We start from the raw sequence: 14903 nt of genomic DNA, 5'->3' as shown, positions 1-14903 counted from the left end.
AAAGATTTTTACAATTTATTTTTTGTAGCTTTAAACTTCTGTAAAGAAAAATATGTTTTCATTCTTTAAGAAACCCCTTAGAATAGAATTTTTATTTTTTTATATTGTAGCTTTCAGATTCGTGATTAGAGGATTATTTAAATAAAACATCAACATTTTTTAAAATCCAAATGTAAAAGCTACTAAGGCATGTTGTTTTTATTGCTCTTAATAATTATTTAGTTAAGCTTTAAGCTGCAAACAGTTTTAAATTACAAAGAATTATTTTACGTTTATAACGATTGCACCATTTATTATTAAAAGGGAAGCGCCTATAAAATACGTCTGTCAGTGGGTCTTTTACAGTTTCCCTCCAACCTTTTCGTCAGATTTATTCTGTTCCACACTGCAGGATGTTAACTAACGTTAGGTAGGTAGTGTTTTACTTTAAGTTCAGAAATCTTTATTAGAAATATGTAACTAAAAACGATTCTACAAAAAAAAAAGAGCAAAGAATCTAGAGAAAAATACAACTTCTGGTTTTATTTGAAAAAGCTTAATAGTATTGGTAAAAATATACCTACGATGCCTTATAGGCAATCCTGCTGCAGGAATCTCAAATTATCTGAATCTCAATTAAAATGAACATTTAATTCAAATTAAGGGGTCATAGTTATTAGGCACGAACTGTGCTAAGGCTCTAAAGTGTACATTCACAAATCGTCCCCTTGGGAGGGATAATGACGGGTGCGGCTTGTGTGGCTACGGTGGGCGACATAGGTTAGCTTTTTTGGGCCGTAGCGCTTCATGCATAAACGAGGAAAATTGTCGCCGCCGGTTGTATCGTTGTAAGTATATAAGTATAATAGAATACGAGTATTTAGAAACAACAGCCCCTTAACCTGGTTCGTGCGGGTGACTACACATAACACGTTTACCGAGTAGATATGCGGTCACTCGGAATTGTGCCGACGACAAGATTAGGTACCCGGAACGTAGATAATGTGTGCACATTAAATGGATAGATAGTAAACGAAACACGATATGTGGAAATTTGTTCAGTTGCATTACCTTTTATCGGCCAGATTCGAAGAATGATGAAGACAACTTTAAGATCTTTAAAAGATCGATAACTAAACGACATGTCAAAATTGACGTTTGAAAGATCTATCTACGATATTTCTAACGTCAAAGTGACATTGGTTGCCCGAATTGAGTAACTTCTGTTATACGACATATAAACGATATCTAAATGAGAACTGATCTAAACCAGAACTTATCGTTATCGCATTGCATTCTTCGAATCGAGTCGTAAATTCGCTAGTGTGTTATTGTACCGTCAAACGCGCCAACATTACCTTTTACAAGCAACTTTACAAAATATGGGTTTACTAAGTATAAATAACTCATAGAAACACCCTGATAAAAAGGTTAGCTTTTAAAAACTTTGACATGCAACGATTTTTTATATGAGATCATACCTACCGGCGGAGATACCTTTACACGAAATTAATAAGTACTAGTAATATTATGTATTTTGTATGTCGATATGAATTTTATTTTACGGGAGACTCACCTCCAGTCCACACCATTATGCAACTGAGCAACGTGATATCATAATATTGTTTAAGACTAGTATATAACTTATTTTCATATTTTTCTAACTCGTGGTCTGTCTGTGAATCTCAGATTCTCGTGTCAAGTAAAAATAACTACTCATAGAGTCTATGTTAAAAAACACATAAATTAATATGTTTGTAAAATACTAAGACTTATATAGAAATACATTATCTCGATGACATGACGACGATTACATTATACTTTTTGATTGACAAGCTTTGAATCCTGTCATACACGTCGTCTGACTACATTTTAAATTTTTGACCACGGTTTAACTGAACATACGATTAAAATACTAAATAACTACTACTATAATTTTCTGTTTGCAAGATCCGACATAATGTTTGTAAATATAAATAACATACGCAGTGAATTTAAGCAATGTTACCTTTACAGAATGACTCGTAGCCTTGCTAAATTGATATTAAACCGTGATGTGCCAACCCTGTTCGTAGTGAGCGCAATTTCATAATGGCGCAGGTGCGTCTCGTCACGTATCAAGCGTCCCCTACGCATGCCCTCCCTTACTCCGTTCTCCGCTGCAAAAGTTCGTAGAGTGTCCTTTGGGTTATTTCAGTTCTTTATCCTTTAACTCATTATAAGTTCAGATTGTTTTTGTGATGGTCATCCCGTTTTGCATGTGCCTGGGAAAATTATTTACGTTAGGTAAGTGGATCGAACGTATAAGTAAATAGGTTATGTACTGATAGAACTATGGCTTGAATACTACTTATTGCATAGATGCAGAATTCTCGCTAGTTTAAATAAATCATGCGTCTCGACTAAAAGAATGCTTAAACTGTACGGACCGTGCATAACCATTCTTAAGAGAGGCGTAAACTAGCAAGAACTTGCATCCAATTTACGTTAAATTACCGACTACTAAGGTAAACAGCATTCAAAAGTTTGATCCGATACCGCAATGTAATGAAAATTGCATGCAAGTTCTTGCTAATCTAAACCTCGCTTAATATCGGACATTCAATATCAGAGCTAAAAACAGACGTAGAAATAAAACGCGTTTTGAGGCGGAATAATACGGTGCGATAAATCGATTAAAATCCATACCGATGATATCAAAATATCCTGCTGCTATTCAATTAATAAACTTATTCTGCATTTTTAGATGGCAGAAAAATGTTTTGAAGTGAATGGTTGGCGTAGCGCGGCGCAGCTCTTCGACTATTCATGTTATTAACATGCAAACATAAAATATGTCGTTATAATAAAAAGTTATTCGCCAGCCGCATTTTTTGCTAGGTACCGTGAATCATAATGGATGCAAGTTCTTATAAATAATGGCATACGTTTCATTTTCGGACTTCGCAAATACGACCATGTTTCTTTTTATCGCCGTCAGCTAAATTGGCTCTCCATCTGTCGTCGTAGGTCCCTTAGAATCCTGAGTATTTTATTCTCCATTTTGTTCGAGCCTTCCTCCCCTGGTTATCTTAAACGTAAATTCACTTTCATCACCCCCCGTCCAGGATGTGAACTCCGTTCCTCCCGTTCTCTCAAACTCTCGATTCCTTCACACCGTACTGGTTTTATGTCTAACTCTTTCGCCGTTGAGGCAATCCGTCTCTGGAATTCCCTCCCTCTCTTTATTCGACAAGCCCCAAGCAAACCCGTTTTCAAACGACTACTTCGCAAGCATCTTCTGTCAGAAGAACTTAAATAAGGTTCACCATCATGTATATGTACATAATTATATGTATTAGTCTATCTTTTATACATTATATAAGTAGTAGTATTTAACTATTTATATATTTTTGATATTATTTGACTTCACGTTTAATTTTTTCCTTATTATTTGTTATTATTTTTTCCTGCACCAACATACACAAATGTCTCTGTTTGACCCAATGGTTGACTGGTAGAGAATGCCTTTTGGCATTAGGTTCGCCATTTGTACATTTTTCTTTATGTGTGCAATAAAGTTTAAATAAAAAATAAATAAATAAATAAATCATATTAGGTTGAGTTGGGTCACACGATTTTCTTATTGCAACAAGAGCTTTGATCGATTGCCTCTTTATGGACTTTCAGTTGTAATTAATGACAGTAATAATTATTTGTTTTACAAGGGGCAACGCTGTTGTTTAACCGATCGTGCTAATATTGATACCTGAGCAACCGAACGATTCCAAAATCGGAAATTTGAAAATTGAGCGTTGCGAGGATTTCAAGGAACGATGGTAAAACAAATTTCGTCCCTGACTGGAACAAAAAAAAATTCACCATACCAACCCGAAGAAAATATTAACAGTAAGATATAAAACCAAACCAAACCAAATAAAATCAAAATGAACGTGATTAAACATCATTCAAAAACATCATCAATTTTCTAACAACTAACATAAGGAAACAATTCAAAATTTGCACCAGATTACTGTCTCCCACATGTGAATAAAATGCAACTTTCTCATTAGTTTTTGAACAATCAAGAGAACATTTATCAACTCGTGTGTTGAAAAAATTGTTTAACACTTACTTTACTTAACTGTTTAACATTTTATATGAGTTAGCTAAGTGCCTACTTTACTTGTCATTTTTGTGCATTGTCAAAACATATAATACTTCATCATTAGAATTTTAGTCCAGAACATAGAAAATATATATTGTGTATTTCCATAACTCTCCAATCATATTTTACATAAAAACGCCTGATTCATTTTTAATAATAATATATATAGCAGGGCAGCTTGTGGCGAGCTGTTGGGGAGTAACAACCCACGGACCCGAGCACTCCCGAGAGTCGGTCAGGCATGTCTTCCATCTCCGGCATGTCTTCGTCGGTCGGAGTGGACCCCAAGGGGACCCGCAGGTCTCTCAGCTCTGGCTTGCCTTCATTGGCCGTCCAGAGAGGAGTCGTTAGAGCTAAATGCTCCAGGGGTGGAAGTGAAAACTTGCATAAGACGCGAGTTGGCACAGTGGCTGTTAACAGCCACTGGGTAGAAAGCGGCGTACACCTCTCGACACCCCTGAGTCGCTCACACAAGTGTAGCTCCTGGTCGTCTTCACGATGGCATTTTCAGGGGCCCATCCAGTGGGTGGCGAGTCATCGCCTGCCTCGATAACTAGTGAAAACATTGTTATGGCAGGTGTCCGGACGTCTTTGCAATAACCCAGTCTCATTGTCCTCCCAAACTTCAATCCATAGATCGTTATATTGTTCACTTTTACTACAATAGTCCCAATGCCTGCTGCGACCGGTTCATGGGTGTCTATTGTCGCGCCTGTGAACGGGTTCCAGCAGGCGTTCTACATGACATTAAAGCTCTCCAAGGGGCCTCTACGTGTTGGATCTATATCCCCACGCAAGCCTATCAACAGACCGGGATTTATAGGCCCGTGAAATCCAAGGAGATATAATAATATATTTATTTCAAGAATTTGGCATTAATGAAATGTTACTTTATCTGCCTCGTTAATTTTGAATATTATTATACAGTCAGTGTTTCCTTCTTAAATCTACGTAGCGTAATAGTGAGTTATGTACCTATATATAATGCATAATCTGAACTTAGACTTATGTACCTATATATAATGCATAATTTGAACTTAGACTTATGTACCTTTAAGTAATGCATGATCTGAACTTAGACTTATGTACCTATATGTAATGCATGATCTGAACCAAGACATATGTACCTATATGTAATGCACGATCTCAACTTACACTTATTTAACTCAATATATCTAATATTGTTCTTGTAAATAAAAATAAAAAAGTATATTTAACTCAATTAAAATACTAAATGATAATAGTTTTGTTTGTAAACTTTCTTTAATCGTTTTTGTGAAATAATTAATTTTTTTTTACAACTTCAGCAGAATATCACACTTTATACAAAACGAATGCCTATCAGACATTTTGAGTGGAAAATCTTAAAAATGACGCGTCATTAACAACGTATACGTGCGACAGTACTGTTTTTCATATACCGAAATGTATCTCGCGAGGCGTATATATACATTGCTCTAATGGTAGGTGTGTCTGACTTAAAAGCACTTAAAACGTGTGCTAGTAATAAAAGCGCTTTCTGCGTGATGACATTAAAGTCAGCTTAAGTATATTGTATGGCTTATAAATCTCACCGCCTGAATAGTCTCTACAGGCCATTTTGTGTGGAAAATTGTAAAATTGACGCGAGTCATTAACAACAACGTATACGTGCGTTACAGTACTGTTATGTCACATACCGATATATGTCTAGCGAGTTGTTGGCGTAGGTATACATTTCTCTAATGGTAGGAGTGTATAACTTAAAAGCACTTAAAACGTGTGCTAGTAATAAAAGCGCTTCTGCGTAATGCTATTGAAGCCAGCTTAAGTATATTGTATGGCTTATAAATCTCGCCACCTGAATAGTCTCTACAGGCCGGTATAGTGGACACTCGGCGTGTCGCCTTTGATTAGATCGCCTTTGTGTAAAACTAGCTGCGCGGAAATGTTATCGATCTATTTTTTAGAAAACAAAGGAAATTAACTATTTGTGTGTTAAGAGTCACACGAACTTAGCCTCGGCCATATAATCAATTGTATGGTAACGGCTTTTACGGCAGCGAGTTCTTCTCTTAATAGGAAAGTACCTGGGCGACCGAGCTTTGCTCAGTTATAACTATTTATTGTACTCGTAATATGGTGGTGTATAGGTGATAATCTACATAAACTTAAAAAGTAAAATGTGAACTGACAATTATTATTATTTACAATCGATTTTAACCTTACAGCACTTGTCACAGAGTAACGCCATCTATTGTCAATTTCTCTTATTACATAGGCAATTTTTTTATTAAATGAAACTTGTCTAAAACAATAAAAATTAAAAAAAAAATATAAACTTGAACATATAAAAAAAACAAAAGTTAGTCACCGGGCAAGATTGGAACCCGTAACACTCGTTTAGCAGTCCGCGTCTTAACCCGCTGGACCAGACGGACAGTGGCCGGTGACACGAAATTAGCGACCATATTCTGCGTCGAAAGAAAAACGCATGAAAACTCGAAAACACGCGTTTTCCCAAACATAAGACTAATCTAGATAGATTGTATACCCCCACAAACCCCCATATACCAAATTTCAGCGAAATCGTTAGAGCCGTTTCCGTGATCACAGAAATATATATATATATATACAAAAATTGCTCGTTTAAAGGTATAAGATAATATGGATTGATAACTATACACAATCGGAAGGATAATAAAAGAAGTACTTAACAGAAACTATTATGGTTTATACTATAAACAAATGATGGAATTTTGCAACAGAAGCTTAGGGTCTGTTTCACAGTCTGAGTAAAGTATGGATAGCTGATTAACAACTAAATTAACTGTCAGATAAAACTACCCTAAGTTTTAAGGGTATTTATCTACAAGTTAAGCTTATTTGAAGATTGTGAAACGCCGACGATGACTTTATTCGTCAGATATGTGGCAAGTAAGCCAAGTAGCTCATTCAGGACTTCATTGGAAATGGTGAAATAGGCCCTTTAAATAGCTACATTAGTAAAATTAAAACACAAACAAACCAGACATTAGAATACATGAATAAAACATTAAGAAAAAGTTTATTTAGCCTGTTTTGTAAATCACTCTAAAAGAAACTTAAGTACTTAACATTTTTGTTTACTTTGGTTTACCAGCGCTATGTTTAGAGATTTTAAGAAATGTTTTTTTTTTTAAACTCCTGTATTTTATAGGTACCCGTATTTAATAAAAATGTGTTATGTTTCATGGCATAAGTTAAGGATTATTTTATTGTTACCTAATTGATTTGTTATACCTACTCTTGTAGGTATAACAAATCAATTAGGTTGATTTTGGCAACGAATTGTAAATGTTATGCTTCAATCAGAGCAGCAGGCTGGACCCGCATGTGATTTACATAAATGGGCCTGATTTTTAGTTTTGTTCGTATCGTAGAATTAGAAACGAAGCCGGGCACCAGCTGCCCGCGGGTCCCTTCGCGGCTCAATTATTTGCGAGTGAATCCAATTTGTTTTCATTTATGCATTTATGCTTTGTTGCGCAAACTCTAGGTCGTTCAAATAACGGCGCCACTTTTTGATATTTGACAAACCTCGCACATATCAGTGAAAGAATATGGATCAAGTCAAATGACGTTCTAAAAGTTTTAATCATGTGTCAACATATGGCAGTAAGTTTACTATGGCTACAATTTTTTTTTTTGAAAATCCATCTCTATATCAAATTATCTTTGATTTAAGGAGGAATTCACATATCACCGTTAGATACATAGTTTAAATACCTTTAAAGGTGTCAATATTTACAACCTCTCACTACTTATAACTTCTTCTATTAGTTACCGTCTCAGTTTAGTGGTAGTAGTAGTAATCGTCAAAATCATCGTGGTCCAGTCTACGGTTGCCTACGGTTGACTGTAGGCAATTTGACAAGGCAACCTTTGTGCAATGTGTCAATGTGAATATTATCTTCCATTTATTCTTTATCATTAATAAATAACAGATGAGGCTATATATTTCTTATAACGTATCTCCCACTATAGAGCTATATGGCAGAAAATAACTAGGTGATAATGAAAAATACTTATTTACTACAAATAACTTTTTTTTAATTACTCTTAAGAGTATTTATGTGATTACTTAGTAGAGAGTATAAAATTTCAATATATTTTTCCCTGAATAGCTTAGAAACTACGATACTTACCGTAAAGAAAACTTTGTATCTATTTCAGCGGAAAATGTGATGTCGGTACATTTATTATGCATTGAATAAAAGTTTCAACCACAAACTACTAAATATAATAAGTTACGAAGTTCTGAAACTTTGAAAAATAAACTGAATTCAAATGAGACGATCTTTCAGACTTCGACGGGAACTAATGCATCAAGCCACGTTGTTCGGAAAATAAGCAGCTACGCGTGATTTATTTGTAAACGATGATAATCTGAAAGGTTCTCGACACAAGACTTGTCGCATGAGAGATTACGAAACATCGACGTGATCAAGTTGTTGACTAGGTAGACAGTTAATATATCTCATTTATCATAGAACTTCTATTGTATCGCTAACTTTTTATTGTCAGGGTATTCCATTATTAAGATTTTATTGTTATGTTTATGTCCTCGTGAAATATGAATAGAACAAACATTCTAAAATCAGATAGCGTTAGGAAAGGGACATTTTGGTGGAATGATCATTTAAAGAAATCCATCCGGCCGTGAACGCTTATTAATGTGAGGTTTAAGTCCAAAATTTAATCTAATGTACCTATCCCATTTATGATTCACAGAGGCTAACTAAGGATGTTTAGGGAACAATGGCAAGAACAGCGCAAACATGGCAAATGGCTTTGTTCCGGTCTTAGGCTCCGTTTTAGTACATTGGTTTGTATCTTCCATTGACATATAGGTATCTAAGGACAGGCCTTACGGGCAATAAGAATGAGGCCAGTACAGCGGTGTCACTCACGAATTCGAGCCAATCATGCAGTCTAACGCAACTAGTTGCGACCAATCGCGCACATGATGCAAACTCATCTACTAATCGCGTTGTAGCGTTAGACTGCACAATTGGCTCGAATTCGTGAGTGACACCACTGTACTAGCACCATTCTTACTGCCCGTAAGGCCCATCCTTAGATAAATGTCAATAGTATCTCCATTTAGGATTTCACGGGTATATAAATCCCGGTCTTTTGATAAGCTTGCATGGGGATATAGATCCAACAAGTAGAGGACCTTTGGAGAGCTTTAATGTCATGTAGAACGCCCGCTGGAACCCGTTCACAGGTACAACAATAGAGACCCATGAACCGTTCTCAGCAGGCATTGGGATTATTGTAGAAAAAGATTGGGTTATTGCAAAGACGACCAGACACATTGCCATAACCTGTATTAGTAGTATTAGTGTAAGGCATGAGTGGACCCTCGAAGCGGAGCGTTCGGCGAGGCGTGCGGCGTGGAGTCGGGCTCACAAGTGCTGTGAGCAGCGTGCACTGAGGCCGCTCCTATACGTTTCTGATACATAATAGACAAACCATACGGAAACTTAAAAATACTGCGTATAAAGTAATGACAGAAACTGACATCAATGTAATAATCACTCCATGGAAACGACCATAGAGATACACATCAGTTTCCATTTTTTTTTACATGCACGCCGCACGCCCCACCCGATGCACGACCAACTCGACAAATAATAACTAATGTTAGTATTAGTACATTGATAGTAGCAGTTTTTTTTAAATATCTATTTAGTGATAGCGGAATTCTTTTAAGCGGGAGGAGCTGTTAATTATACATGACTAGCTTCTGCCGGCACTTTCAGCCTCGGATGATGATTGATAAAAAACTATTCCATGTCCTTTTCCGGGCCTTAAACTATTTCCATAGCGAATTCCATATAAATCGGTCTGTTGCAGGGAAATTATCAAAACAGAGATTTGACCAAATCTCTAAGGATCATTCGAGTCGCGCAGGATGTTGAAATGGCGAAACTTTTTTATCATTTGCCTAGAAAAACTGTCATTTGATCAAATCCGATACGATTCAGTGAAATGACGAAATCATCCGAAAAAGTCAACTCGTGTTGTCATTTCACAACTTGTTTAGGGATGAATGATAAAATCCCTTAACCACGTTAGTAAGTTTACAAAACGATCTCGTTTTATAGTACATGGTATAGCTGTCGCAGTGAAAGCATTATAGTCATAGATGTGACTAAATCTCTAAGGGTTGTGAATTACCTAAATGTACGTGTATCGTACAACGTTTTACAGTAGGTATATAATGGCCCTTTAAATTTTCGACATATTTAAAGCACGAAAAGTGCTTGTAAAAAGATATATTTATTAATCCTTAAAAAGTAAAGTAGAGCTGTTATAACTATGTTAAGTAAGAGGGTTCGGTCCAATCAAAGTTTCTTTAGCATATTGAGTAAGGTCACTCAGGGCAATTGCAACCATGGGCCCATGGGGCCAATGCAACTATTTACTCTAAAAATACAAGAAGTAATGAGCTAGCCTCTTGTATTCATGGCATACTTTCATCAGTCATTATCATTCTCATTATGACTCACTTCTTAAGAGTGCATTTGACCCATAGTTGCAGCTGTCCCATAGTTGCAATTATCCCACAGTTGCAATTGCCCCGGCTGACCTTACCAACTTTCGTCTGGACGCATTATTTTCTGAGAATATTTCCCCTACTCGGGTTTCTATTTGCTACATATGTAAACAGGCCCACGGCGGACTCCCTCTCAATAATAAGTTACGATTTTATTCCCAATAAAGTGGACAGATGAAATATATTTTTAGAGCTGGTATCTTTGTTCTGTGAATACAGTCAGCATCAAATAATAATAATAATTCAGCCTATATACGTTCCACTGCTGGGCACAGGCCTCCTCTCATGTGCGAGAGGGCTTGGGCTATAGTCCCCACGATAGCTCATTGCAGATACATACACCTTTAAATTTCTTCGCAGATGTATGCAGGTTTCCTCACGATGTTTTCTTTCACCGAAAAGCTAGTGGTAAATATCAAATGATATTTCGTACATAAGTTCCGATAAACTCATTGGTACGAACCAGGATTTGAACCCGCGAACTCCGGATTGAAAGTCGTCATATCCACTCTGCCACCACCGCTTAACAGCATCAAATAAATAGGCGAATTACATATATCGTAACACACCTTTGTTACTATAAAAATAAGGATGTGTTCCGATATAATTATTTGACCACTTTGATCTTCTCTATATTATTAATCCGTATTTATTCAGTTAACGTCGGATTTCGGAGTATTAATGCAAAAATATGTAGGTAGGTACCTAATATTCTTAGATATGCTTAATCATAGATATGCTTAATATTCTTAGATATGTGGTAGTGGCCGAGTGGATATGACGTCCGACTTTCAATCCGGAGGTCGCGGGTTCAAACCCAGGCTCGTACCAATGAGTTTTTCGGAACTTATGTACGAAATATCATTTGATATTTACCACTAGCTTTTCGGTGAAGGAAAACATCGTGAGGAAACCTGCATACATCTGCGAAAAAATTCAAAGATGTCTGTGAAGTTCCCAATCCGCATTGGGCTAGCGTGGGTACTATAGCCCGAGCCCTCTCGCACATGAGAGGAGGCCTGTGCCCAGCAGTGGGACGTATATAGGCTGAATTATTATTAGTTTTTATTATGCTTAATCAAAAATACACCCCAGATCAATGTAAACGGGATAAATGTATAAAATTCCCAAACAAAGCCACACGTTTTCATCGGACCCATTTGCATGCTCTAGATACTATACAATTACTTAATTTAATATTTTTCTTGGGATTGTAAAACACGACATTTAACTGAAGTCTTGTCAACAGAATGTGGTGGGTCGTCTCAGGCGGCGGGTAGAGCGTCGCGATGAGCGCGCCGGAGCCGGCTGTGCTGCAGGCGCTGCAGGGCCACACACAGAATTGCGACAAGTGGCCCGGCCCGCGCGCCTGCAAGATATACGTCGCCTCTGTCTACAATGGTACAGTACAATGTCAATAGCGTGTAGCCTTGCTAAAGCTGCCTACATCTAGAACTGCGACAAGTGGCTCGGCCCGCGCACCTGCAAGATATACGTCGCCTATGTCTACAATGGTACAGTACATTCTCAATAGCGTGTAGCCTTGCTACTACAGCTGCCCATGACCAGAACTGCGACAAGTGTCCCGGCTCGCGCACCTTCAAGATATACGTCGCCTCTGTCTACAATGGTACAGTACACTCTCATTAGCGTGTAGCCTTGCTACAGCTGCTCACGCCCAGAACTGCGACAAGTGGCCCGGCCCGCGCACCTGCAAGATATACATTGCCTCTATCTACAATGGTATAGTACACTCTCAATAGCGTGTAGCCTTGCTACAGCTGCCCATGCCCAGAACTGCGACAAGTGGCCCGGCCCGCGCGCCTGCTAGACATACGTCGCCTATGTCTACAATGGTACAGTACACTCTTAATAGCGTGTAGCCTTGCTACAGCTGCCCACGCCCAGAACTGCGACAAGTGGCGCGGCCCGCGTACTTGCAAGATAGGTATACGTCGCCTCTGTCTACAATGGTACTGTACATTCTCTGTAGCGTATAGCCTTGCTACAGTTACCACACGCAAAACTGCGACAACTAGCCCGGCCGGACAAATGAAAACCTACTAAGAAAAAAGAAAGAATAGGGAATATTACGCGAAACTCTGCGCAGGGGGCGCCAGTACCACAATCCATCAATGAATGTCCACAATATTAAATTTTGAACTGCATGATGGTGGTTTTATGAATTTTCAATTATAATTTGTTAGTGAGACACTATGGATGGTTTAATATTGGTATTAACGAAATGATCATGCAGTCAAATACGTCAATTGTGAAATGGGCAAAACCGTCACGTGCCGGGATTTTCCTATTTCATATATTGCCAACATTTATGATTTGACTTCCTTAAATAATAATTATGAAAATTACTACCGTGTTTAAGTCTCAATTTAATGTTAATATGTATACATATTTATAATATGTTTGTGGATATTTTTGACAAAAGCCAACTAAATTTATCAAGATATAGTATAGTATACGTCCGGTGTACAATACAAATACCAACACTCTTAATTGTACATCGATAGAGCTTATTACAAAAGGCATATGGTCTACCGATGGACAGTTAACAGTGTGAGCGATGATACTGCATTTACATTTTCATGCTTGTCTACGCATACACATCGGGTGCATCATTTCTTAGAGTGTGTTAATTAGTCCATATCTTTACACGATTTCAATATTAAAATTGTTGATTTTTTTACTCTGTATTTTTATTTGAGAATGGTTCCAAAGTTAAATAGTTCATTTTGATCGATAAAGGCAAAATAGCAGTATGATGGCAATCACGCTCTTCGATTGTTGAGCATTTAGGGTCTTAGCTAAATTGGTCGTTCAATACGTATGCTATGAAATGTCCAATTTACTTATTAAATATGATTTGAAATTAAAAATATTGTGGCGCCCATAATAAAAATTACTTTGACACTGTACTTCGAACCTTACTCAACAGTGGCGCCAACTGGTGAGCACAAAAAACAGTAGCCCATTATTTTACAGTTGACAGATTTTCCCTAGGGTTTGGGAATATGTTTTAAAAGATTTACTACTCCTGATTATAAAAATCGGCCGGAATTGTCCCAAAAAAATATATTTGGCATTTCAATCCAAAATAAACATTAAATTGAGTACGCTAGAGTTTAGTTTCGATTAAGAGTTCAGCGGTATTTGTTTACTTGACATATATGTTTGTAATACGTCACGATAGAAGAAAAATCGCCTGTTGACGGAATAGCCCCAAACCGTCGGAAAAATCCGTCAACTGACATGTTTCAAGAAAAAAAACATATTGAAATAACCAGCAGTACTAGCAATTTAATACGACTATATTTATATAATAAAATAAATGACCAATCTATTACAGTATTCAGGTTTATTAAAAAGTAAATATCCTTTTAGTTATTTTATGTTAGCTAGCTACATATTATTAATCTGTGGTTATGACCAGCCATAGTGAACTTATCAAAAAGTATGACGGAAATGCCCTCATTGACCCATAAAAAATTTGATACTGTCATAGAATGTCGCAAAAATGCCATTTACATGCCAAAAGCGGCTTACAAATGGCTGAATAATGCCATACAAATGTCGATATTTAAACGTCCATATCTAACTATAAAAAGTAGATTGGTGCCTCGTAATAGTATATTTTTTGTTGTTAAGAACCCTTCCTAAAACGATGATGATTCGAAATAACACCCGCTCTAAAATATGACCCTCACCTCTGTCTACAGTACACTCTCTGTAGCGTAGAGTCTTCCTACAGCTGTCCACATGCAGAACTGCGACAAGTGACCCGGCCCGTGCGCCTGCTAGATCTTCGTTGCCTGTTGTCTACAATGTTACAGTACAGTACTATATAGATAGCGTGGGGCCTTGTCAAGGCCGCAAGGCCAAAGGCGTAATTGATACAAGAAATTCGTTGCCTTTATTTACTTATAGAGTATTAAGTTCACCACACTATCAAACTAAAAAAGTAAACTTACGCAGGCGCTAGCAAATAACGGTAATTGCATGTTAAGGGTACGGGAATATCATTCCTTTGTCATTTGATATATCTCCTCTGTTCTGTTGACAGCATTATTATTGAGCACTTAAGTCATAAACATAATTGTTTTTGTTCCATCATAACAATATTATATCGATTGATTTCTGATATGATCACTACACTATTACCTTTTATGACCCGAT

At 37.1% G+C, this 14903-nt stretch overlaps 1 protein-coding gene across 4 annotated transcripts in view; it reads left to right on the top strand.

Moving 5' to 3' along the window:
* The window catches only part of LOC133519875 (protein qui-1), a 136858-nt gene that overhangs the window by 47004 nt on the left and 74951 nt on the right, over positions 1-14903 (top strand). For 2 of the 4 annotated variants that reach the window (XM_061854044.1, XM_061854043.1), the window contains exon 2: positions 11962-12113. In XM_061854044.1, the coding sequence (XP_061710028.1) occupies positions 12002-12113 (112 nt within the window). In that variant the 5' untranslated portion in view covers positions 11962-12001. Of the gene's footprint in view, positions 1-11961; positions 12114-12288; positions 12343-12664; positions 12686-14903 lie in introns of those variants that run through there. The other 2 variants (XM_061854046.1, XM_061854045.1) reach the window with 2 other exon arrangements.

This window comes from Cydia pomonella, chromosome 7, assembly GCF_033807575.1.
Source record: "Cydia pomonella isolate Wapato2018A chromosome 7, ilCydPomo1, whole genome shotgun sequence".
NCBI lineage: Eukaryota > Metazoa > Arthropoda > Insecta > Lepidoptera > Tortricidae > Cydia > Cydia pomonella.
This window is presented reverse-complemented; position numbering and strand designations above follow the sequence as displayed.